The sequence below is a fragment of the Bactrocera oleae genome, chromosome 3, assembly GCF_042242935.1.
Source record: "Bactrocera oleae isolate idBacOlea1 chromosome 3, idBacOlea1, whole genome shotgun sequence".
NCBI lineage: Eukaryota > Metazoa > Arthropoda > Insecta > Diptera > Tephritidae > Bactrocera > Bactrocera oleae.
The window spans coordinates 387,963-398,053 of record NC_091537.1 but is presented as its reverse complement, the minus strand read 5'-3'; the positions used below and the strand labels follow the sequence as shown (position 1 = coordinate 398,053).

The window sequence follows — 10,091 nt, the reverse complement described above, 5'->3', positions numbered from 1 at the left end:
TTTCTGGGGCTTGCTTCGTACTCAGTAGGTTTTTCTGTGCTCACAGCGTTTACTCTGACTCATTCAATTTTGGTACAAAACGTTGCCCATATCAATATTGAGCACTAAAACATTAGAATTCTCAAGAACTTTAATTTTTAGCCACAAGAGCATAGTGCAACAATCAATTAGTATCTACGAATGTAGCTCAAAATATTAACATGTATGTATGTATGTAATATAATTTAGGTACATACATACAATATGTACTAGTATGTATGTATTATTCAAAACAGCCAAATATTTAACGCCGGTTAGTTTTTGTAGTTACATACATATATTTAAGGAACATTCAGTACAGCCAAAAGGCGTCTTCTAACTTACTCGAGTTCGTATACATACATACTTACATATGTGCACATGGGGGTATACCTATAAGAGTATGCTTTCTCAAATCGAAGTAAAGATACATATGTTCATATAATCCCCACCAAGTGTAAATATGTAAGTAAAGAACATTGAGGCAAGAGTATATAATTTTGTTTTTCAATTATAATCCTAACTGCACGAAAGGATACGCTATAAGTCAATTGTAAGTTGTTTACTTCTTTGTGTTGAAACAATGAACGTAGCAATCGAGCAATCGTGGAGTGATGTAAAATAATATGATTTGTAATTTCGAAAGGACTTTAGTTTTGAATTCACATATAGACTCATACCTGTGCACATTCTGTAGCGAAAAGTCAAGCTAGTCAAGAAATACTTGCTTAGAACTTGAATATTCTGAACATATCGAATTAGTGGCAAAACATCACATACATACATATATAAATTCTGAAACGTAAAGTGTATTAGCAACCTTCTTTTTCTTAATTTCTTACTTGTCGACTAAAACTGTTGGGTTTCCTATAATTCATCCAAATGCCTTTGGCTATTTCGAACAAGCTCGAGGTTATCCTATTCCATACCGAAAACTGCAATTGAAAACTTGTCGGACATTTAAAAAATACCAGTTGTTTGCATGGCCGCCCAGTGGGGTTTTTGGGTCCCACTGATTGTAAGGTAATCGAAAACTGGTTAATATCACAATAAGGTACATATACACATACATATGTATATAGTTTAGTCTGTGAAGAATTTTTTTTTTGTCCGAACTCTAGCAGAAGGCGGAAGTTGCAGTTTGTATAATTGGAGATAATAGATGTGTGGTTTTTCTACTAGCTAAATTTAACATCATTTACCATATATCACAAGAGAAAATGTATAAATTTCCTAATTGTAGAAAATTGTAAAGCCAATCAGATGATTGTAGATTAGAAATCCGAAACCGTTTCAGTTCCACTGGAACAGACTTTGATCTCACTGAATATTAAAGTATTAAGAACATTTGTTGAACCTCTTCAATTTAGTCAAACCACCACATTTATGAGTTAGATATGTACATATACATTATACAAGTATACTGCTATATGTACATACATATATTCGATATATTATATGTACGAAAAAATTATTTTCAAATATTTACTAATTATATATATCACGTAAATTTTATCGGTTATAGCTCAAATAACGTAACAAAAAGAAGTAGTTAAAACTCTCCAACCAGTTCTCTATTTTGGGTTACTAAAATATTTTAGGATTTCTTCGTTCAGTGCAGAAATGTAAATGTGTTTTACTTAAACGTTCTGACTAAATACAGTGGTAGTTACGAATACTTTTAATTATAGTAACTTCGATACAAATTGAAAAAGCTTTGTATTAAAAAATGAGCCAAACTTCGAAAGAATATTTTCATTCCCTAACTTTTCAAAGAATTATTAGAAAATAACAGTAATCTTTTGGCTTGGTCCACACAATTGAATAAGAGCACCCATATACATAAGTACACACTATATACAGAATATAAGCCGCTCTTAAAGCGGCAACAAAAAAAGATGCAATAATATCCCAGACAAATTAAATAATTTAATTTTCTACCGGTTGTACGTGCGATCACCATTGGGTCTACCTGACTACAGTCGCGTACTTGTCGACTGCGTCGTTCTTTCATTGATACAACCAATACGGTACTGTTGTGCAGATGGTATATCATATTTATAGTAGTACTTCTAAAGCAAGAAAAAATCCTACCAAATATATGCACCTACTAAATATCAGTTTTGCCGTTTTTATCTAAACAGATCGAGAATATAACTACATTATTTGGAAATTATGCCTAGATTCTTACTTTAGCACTTACCAAATACCGAATATGAGGATTTTTATTATTATTATATATTTTACTAAATTTTTGTGATAGATGGTATTCAAATGGAAGTAGGTGGACCGTTAATCTTAGAGTAATGTAATTTTGTACAAAAAGTAATAAACTGCCTACAACTTCATTAAAATAACGAACTAGCTACAAGTTGCGAAATTATCTCCAATTCTATTGTACAGAGTATCTGATCAAATTGACACATACATACATACCATACATACGTAGCCCAGTAACCCTATGCTGTCACACATATGTAAGAGTTTCATAGAATTTAACAGAAATCTATGGTAGTGCTCTCTGCTAATTAACTTATGTTTTACCTATAGTTTAAAATTGTATTATTCTTAACGTTAAATTTAACATTTCCGCACTTTTATTAGAATTTTCTGAACAGAATTTTTATTATTGCCCAATTTTCGGACATGCTGCTTTATTTGACGTACATCTCCATACTTATACTGCATACTACTTAATAGCTTGCTTATTCGAACCGTACGTTAAGTATACTTATAAAAACTAATAAAAACAATTCCCACGACAGTTATCGGAATTGACCCGGATTTTATCCGGCCAAGGGCTGTTCTTTCTAACCCTGTTTGGATCGGTGAGTTTTAGTTTTTAATAATTATAAAAACTAATAAAAGTTAACATTTTTAATATGATCTATAGGTTACCTTTTTGTTTTTTTAACCATAGAGATCTTTTTTGTGGTAGCGGCAAATAACATTCCAGTATTAGACCCGGCAGGTGTGAGAATATTGTAACCATTGATTGACTCTGTGGCTTATTAATGCCAAAAATTCATTGAACTTACTTCCGCAGGCGATGAACAAATATTGAAGATGAACGAAAAGATGACGAAAAAGAGGATACATTCATCTTTGTCTAGCTCAATCCTTCCATCGCTCCCTTATCTATGACAATTGAGAAAATAATAATCAAATCACTGATACAACCTCCACACCGGTTCCGCAAGAAGCACATCACCTCTACCACCACTTCGCCCTAATTGTTGTTGACTTTACCCAAACGATTTGTGAAATCACTGAGACCCAGAGCCAACCCTCTGTCACAAGTACGCATCCAAGTTAAGACGATTGGAAATTACCTTTCCTTTGATTTTTGTGATTATTAATATTAAAATAAACTTGTATTTACATTCAAAAAATATATAATTTCCAGCGATACGACTAATTTTTTCTTATCATTAAAATTAGTTCAATAAGTAACGTTAATGGATTAGCTTTCTAAATTTAACAACATTGCTTCATCATCTTGTGACTTTTAAAAAGCACAAAATTATAATTTCCCTTCACGTATTTTGTTCATTGTGCTTTTACCCATTAGTTTGGAAATTATTTTTGCTAGTCCTGGATAACGAGTAGCATGTGCCAAAAAATTTACTGGAAACAATCCACACCACGACAGATCTAATTTATTTGCAATCGTTGTAGCAAACAATGTGCCACATCTTTCCACTGTCATTCGTTTTTGACCTTTTGTGCTTTTTCCATACGTCTGTTCTGGGTTCGCGGTAAATGCATCCTGGAGGAAATCTGTAGCGATGGGACCAGGGCAAAATATGCTGACATCAATACTACTTTGTTCAAGTCGAAGAGCGTTCAGGTATGCATTAATAGCAGATTTTGCTGCGCAATATGTAGCTGAAAAAGGCACTGGACACAATCCAGCGATGCTCGATGTTGTGACAATATGACCTCGAACATTGCGTAGCTGTAGAAAGTAACGCACTGCAATTCGAGAAAGATTAACTACGGAAAATACATCTAATTCGAAGAGGTCTCTATCAACTTGAACTTTTATTTCTTCCCAGCTTGCTCGTTGTGAACGTCCAGCATTATTGACTAACACATCTAAACGGCCAAAGTATTTTATCACTCTCTCAAAGTAGTCTTCATGTTTCGAAATGTTCAAAACATCCATCGGCATTACAAGTATGTCATCTTCAGATAATAAACCATTCGCATGTTCCAGACAATCTTTCTTTAGTAATTCCAACAAGTTTTCTCGTCTGGCAGAAATCACCAACCGCACACCATATTTAGCCAATATAAGGGCCAGTGCTTTGCCAATACCAGATGAAGCTCCCGTTACCCATACAACTTGACCACGCATTGACGAAATAGGTAAACCAAAATATGTATTGTACCAAAGTTCGACATTGCAATCCAAAATTAACCAAAGAAGGAGATAAATAAAGAAGTAACCAATTAGAAGTATGAAGAGTAACTCCAAAAATGTCATCTTAGTAAAAAATGTCCGATTAAACTAGTGCTGTATACCTTTATTTGACTTTGTCGGAGAATCTTGAATATATGTATGTATGTATATTATATATGTGTTTATTCTACATAAAGAATGATAGTATTGCGAACGAGTGGGAATTGTCAAAAGCCCGCAAAAGAAGATAAGCGATTCAATACAAGCAACTAGAAACGAGGAAAATTATACAGCATTCGTACAGGGGAACTTACTTGTACAATGTGACATTTTTGTGCGAAAGCTTTCACGGCAGCAGACTTGCAGTTGTCGCTGTCGCTAAATTAAAACCATTTATCATTAATGTTTTTCATTTACAATCATTGACATGCCACTTGCCCAGACCATGGTACAGCCATACAAGTACCTAAAAATTCATATGATTCCCAAGAATTTTACACAGCTGAAATCACTTGATTGAAATCAACGTTTTTCGTGCACAGTGATATGAATAAAAGGAGTGTAATATAATAACTTCTTTTCTGAAAAGGTATTTTTTAAAGGATTATATTATTGAAAACTTTCAAGAATATATCGAATAACATAGAAATAAATATAATAAAATGGCGTACAATTCAGGCACAACAATGATTATAATCACACCAATCCACTAAGTTATAAATAATATATATATATTATTCTAAACCACGATTCTACGTTTACCATTTTTTAATTTATTATGGGAAACTCCGATCGTATAGAAAGTAAATGTCGATTGTATCTGATATCTTCGTTTTTTGGTAGAAAATATATATGAAAATTCTGGGGGTACAACGTACTAGATTGAGTTCAAACACGGCAACTTATGTTGCTTCAACTGGAAATCAAATGAAATGAAAGGAAAACAACAAAGTGCTCGTGATCAGACAAAAAGACTTGGGTTCAAATTTTAACGGATTTCCCGATAAATCGCCTACCTTCTAACTCTTACCTACCTCTTACCTACCTTGTTGGATCACTGGTTTGTTAAATAAAAGTCTTAATTTTATAGCTATACACTTATACCACTTAACGCGTTACTAGTCATCCGAATTCACGACTTCTTAATTATATCTTAATTGCTCACATCACTCTAACTAGAACTGTGTCTGCTGCACAATCCGGCAGCCCTTATATAGTAGATCTTTAACAAAACTTCGTCACTAGAACCTTCTGGCAACTACAAATTCGCTGTCTAGTTGATTCTAACAATTTATCGTCGATTCAATTATGTTCTATTATCCTGGTTCGTCACAATACTTTCGTTTTTAATTTGTTTAATAATTCTCGTGGATTCGTATGCACACAAGCCCATACACGAATAAATCTAGCTTGGGCACATACCGATCGAACGCACATATATGACTTGTATGGCTCCTTTTATGGGGAATTCACACACAATAACATGCACTATCTAAAGAGAAAATGCTCATAAGAATCAAAAGTTTCGCTGTATGATCGTAGTCTAATGAATTCCCATAATGCGAGGTCCATGTGATGTCAGCTGTGAGCAAACCAGACATTCAGTTGACATTTAGAAATAAGTAGATAGATTGGAAAAGTCCATCAAACGGTTTTTTTTTATCATTTTGCTTCATAATTTATTTGTCGTCGTAATTATTTTGCAATAATGAAAATTGCACGTTTTAAAAAAGCTCATAAAACGTTAAACTTTTTTGCCACGAATTTTGAATATCGAGAACCATACCAGATTTTGGTAGATGCCACTTTCTGTCAGATAGCTCTACAAGTAAGTTCACCATTTAATGGTAAACCATTTACATCAACTATGTATTGCCATTTTCAGAATAAAGTTATAATCGAGGAGCAAATAAAAAAATATTTTCAGTCAACTATAAAATTAGTAACTACCCAATGTGTAATACTAGAAGCAGAATCTCTGGGAAGTCCGCTTGCTGGAGCTACTATGATTGTCAAGAAATTTCATGTGCACAAATGCGGTCACGAAGGTGCACCTGTACCAGCTTCACAATGCATTAAGTCCATGGTAAGGTTTTTAATAAAATAAATTTGAAATAAATGCAGACGATTTAACAAATATTAACCTGCAGACAAAATGTGGACGTTACGTCGTTGCCTCACAGGATCGTAGTTTACAAAACAGCCTTAGAAAAGTGCCCGGTAGAATATTGTTGTATTTGCACAAAGCTACACCTGTTTTAGAAGAGCCTTCCGAAGCATCAAAAAAATATGTTTCCAAAAAATCGCATAAAAGTCTAACCAGTGGCTTAGAGAAGCATGTTGAACATTTAAAACAAATACAGACTTTACAAAATGAAAAACTGTATAATAAAATTAAACAGCGAAAAGGACCGAAAAATCCAAATCCACTTTCATGTAAAAAGAGTGCAAAGCAAAAAGCTAGAAAACCAAACTCAGACATTTCAAAAGAATCTAAATTGAGGGAAACTAGTAAACAACACATGCAAAAACAAAAACGTAAGCGTATAAAAACATCATAGATATATAAACAATAAGATACACTCACTACTCATAAATGTATAATAAATCAACCTACGTATGCAGACAAAATATAAAAAGTTTTCTAATTATTTCACTGTAATTTAAGGAATAAGAAATAACTAATCATTTTGAAATTTAGGAAAATAATATATTTCCAATGTTCTCACAAATCTTCGGCATTTCCTCGTAAGAGGCGTTTTCTGCTGCTAATATTGCATTTCCAAGAGCTATTGTCTCTCGTTGACTTTTCGCTTTAACCCAGATTCGTCCATTTAGTCCGACAGCTATTTCAAATGGCATTTCTTTAGTAAGCTCTCGTAATAATGGACAATTTTCACGTAGAATCAAGCGCGCTAAATTTAAACTACAATTCATGACAAAACCATCTGTTAGCACACCTAGTTTGCCTTTCTTTCCACTCGAATTAACACATACTAATTCTGGTTCTAAATCGCGGCTGGCGACAATCAGTCTTCCATAAAGAATATCTCCAGGATTTACGTCAGGACGATTTTTCTTTGTAGCCGACTCAAAAGCCAAATATGACAAAGAAGCTTGATCATGTGCTCCAATATCTACTCGATATATATCTCCCGCTTTAGCTGTCACTACGCCTATCACTGCTTCGCCTTTTACAGGCACATAGCGTTGCTGATGATTATCTACCCAGTAGGTGTTTGGCTCCTTGTGATGAAGTCTCCCCGGTTTACAAGCAATAACTTGTTCATTCTCTCGTCGCAACCCTGGTCCTAAAATTACTTTTTTACTCCTAGCTAATTCTTCAGCAGCTAAAATCCGATCACCCGGCAAAACAATCTCTGTCATTTTGGTTATGCCTGTTTGTATGGAAATTTAGTAAAATTGAACACGTGAGACAATAGAGTTGCCATTATCAATATTAGCTATTACAATATACCTAATTTAGTTGGCCAAAATCACCTATGTATAATTTAAATATAAATAAATAAATAAAATGTTAATTCAATAAAATTTTGCAAATTATTTTATTGAGATATATTGCAAATGGCCTGCTGCTGCTTTTAGAAAATGATTATTATTGGAAATCCCAATAGCTCACAAATAATTATACAATGTGAACGACACTGATACCATTGTAGTAGAGAAACTATAAGCAGAACGATGTAAACAAAGCTGAGAAGTGTCCATGGAGAAACGTCTAGTCCGCCTAGGGTTGAGTTTCTATTGACAGCCAAGATGACCGGAAAATGGTTGCATATTGCTAATTTTTTTAATTTATTAAAAAGTTGTCCAAAATATATTGATTATATGTAAAACTTTTGTATTTTTTCAAAATAAAATTAGTTTATTTTAATATATATTATTAAAGGAGCGACCATTATTGGCAAATTCCAAAATAATTAAGATATTTTATATTTTACCTGAATATAATTTAAATGTTATAAGTATAAACCTTTATTCTCAATTGAAAAAAATTATTTATAACTTCATACCAAGTGCGTTTTCCATTCACCATTATTTTGGAATACGTGCTACCAAATTTATAATATAAAACCGAGAGAAACAATGGATCTCATATTTATCAGGATCGTAGACAGTAACTTCAACTGAGGGGCGATAATTTCTTTTCAGAATCTACTACATAATATATTCACGACATTGGTTTTAAGTAAATAGGGAAAGTATTGGTATATCATCTAATATCTGCAAGATCAATATTAATAATACACCTGCAATACCTTTTTCATTTAGTACTTAATATGTAAAATTAAAATTTGCACAATGCTATATATTAAGCGGTTGCAACAGCGGACACTCCGCACTTATACTTGCATTATTACTGACTGAGGTGCTTACATTGTTTCCATTATCTTTACCACCTGTTTGTGAGAGATGTTTAACGATATCTACCCAATCCCATCCTCGCGGCTTGTCGCCCTTATGATCTGTGCGTTCCCATTGACGACGTTTTTGAGCTTTCGTTAATTGCTCTTTTTTTGCTTCCTTCTTTTTGTTACTTTCTATATTATCTGATATTTTTAATGCATTTACTCCCATATTATCTAAATCAATTGACTGCGTTATTGCATGTTCGGGCTGATCGCTAGTAAGTTCATCTTGTTGATCCTTGAGGCATTCAAATAATGTGTACGTCATTCCACATCCTAACCACTGTTCTGCCTCTTCAGTTATTACTTTTTTTATTTTAGTTTTGACGTCATGCACTCTACAAGATATTTTCTTATTATTAACTAAATTTTTTTCGGCAATTTACCTACAAATTGCGGTTGAAGAACGTATCCATATTTATTTTGGGAATTTCATTGGGATAGTTTTGAGTCCACTGAATTTCTACCAAAAACGATTTGTAAAGATCATCTTCGCCGTACTAAAATCGGTATCACAATATTATTATAAATAAAATAATATTAATTAATTTGAGATCAAAATAAACCTTGTATTGAAAAGTGTTCGCGTCAATTTGCTTAAAGTTTGTATCACCGTCATAAATGGATAGTAACGCTTCTCGTTCATCTGCCTGTTGTTCCTCAATTTCCGCCATATTAACATTAACCCAAATTTTTTTTGAATTGTTTCCTCTACAAACTATGAAAATCTTTCAAAAATTCCTAAAAATATTAAAGCATGAAAATAACCAATTATTTGGAAGAAACAGATGTAAAGATTTATAAGAGGTTGCCACAGTATCATAAAACTATGATTTTTAAAACTAGATGAGACGAAAAATACGTGTTTTGTGATTAGAAAGGTGTTTATTGTGCTCTACATTTCATTTGTATAATTAATTCATACTAATATCCAATATTTATAAATATATTGTTAAAAGAGATTATTCCATTACCGTGGATTTTGTTACAACTGGCCGATCCAAACAGGGATCCGAATTAACAGTCCTTGGCCGGATAAAATCCGAGTCAATTTTGATAACTCGCGAATCTAGAATAAGCCTTCCGTAACTTCGTTCTGAATACTGTAGCTTAACTCCTACTTATCCAGAATCCACGCCGACATACCAAACACATGTTCTGCGAGCAATGAGCCCCGCATAACTCTAACCACCTCTTTGCATTGCCCTATGAAACAATCCAAACAGACATCAAAAACC

The 10,091-nt window shown here is 33.2% G+C and overlaps 4 protein-coding genes across 4 annotated transcripts; 1 reads left to right on the top strand and 3 right to left on the bottom strand.

The window, feature by feature from the left end:
• Nucleotides 1–3,346: 3,346 nt before the first annotated feature.
• LOC106615023 (dehydrogenase/reductase SDR family member 7) lies at nt 3,347–4,612 on the bottom strand. The gene has a single exon (XM_014231039.3). The coding sequence runs from the start codon at nt 4,505–4,507 to the stop codon at nt 3,542–3,544; it is 966 nt and encodes a 321-aa protein (XP_014086514.1). The 5' UTR covers nt 4,508–4,612; the 3' UTR covers nt 3,347–3,541.
• Nucleotides 4,613–6,022: 1,410 nt separating this feature from the next.
• On the top strand, nt 6,023–7,062 carry LOC106615024 (rRNA-processing protein UTP23 homolog). The gene is made up of 3 exons (XM_014231040.3): nt 6,023–6,251; nt 6,309–6,509; nt 6,574–7,062. Exons 1-3 carry the CDS (start codon nt 6,132–6,134, stop codon nt 6,982–6,984), a joined length of 732 nt encoding a protein of 243 aa, XP_014086515.1. The 5' UTR covers nt 6,023–6,131; the 3' UTR covers nt 6,985–7,062.
• Nucleotides 7,063–7,111: 49 nt separating this feature from the next.
• Nucleotides 7,112–8,007, bottom strand: Rrp40 (exosome complex component Rrp40). The gene is made up of 2 exons (XM_014231041.3): nt 7,902–8,007; nt 7,112–7,821 (listed from the first exon to the last, which is right to left on the bottom strand). The coding sequence occupies exon 2, from the start codon at nt 7,808–7,810 to the stop codon at nt 7,121–7,123; it is 690 nt and encodes a 229-aa protein (XP_014086516.2). The 5' UTR covers nt 7,811–7,821; nt 7,902–8,007; the 3' UTR covers nt 7,112–7,120.
• Nucleotides 8,008–8,700: 693 nt separating this feature from the next.
• LOC106614944 (RWD domain-containing protein 4) lies at nt 8,701–9,652 on the bottom strand. The gene is made up of 3 exons (XM_014230894.3): nt 9,420–9,652; nt 9,244–9,353; nt 8,701–9,191 (listed from the first exon to the last, which is right to left on the bottom strand). The coding sequence occupies exons 1-3, from the start codon at nt 9,525–9,527 to the stop codon at nt 8,750–8,752; spliced, it is 660 nt and encodes a 219-aa protein (XP_014086369.1). The 5' UTR covers nt 9,528–9,652; the 3' UTR covers nt 8,701–8,749.
• Between the last annotated feature and the right edge of the window lie 439 nt (nt 9,653–10,091).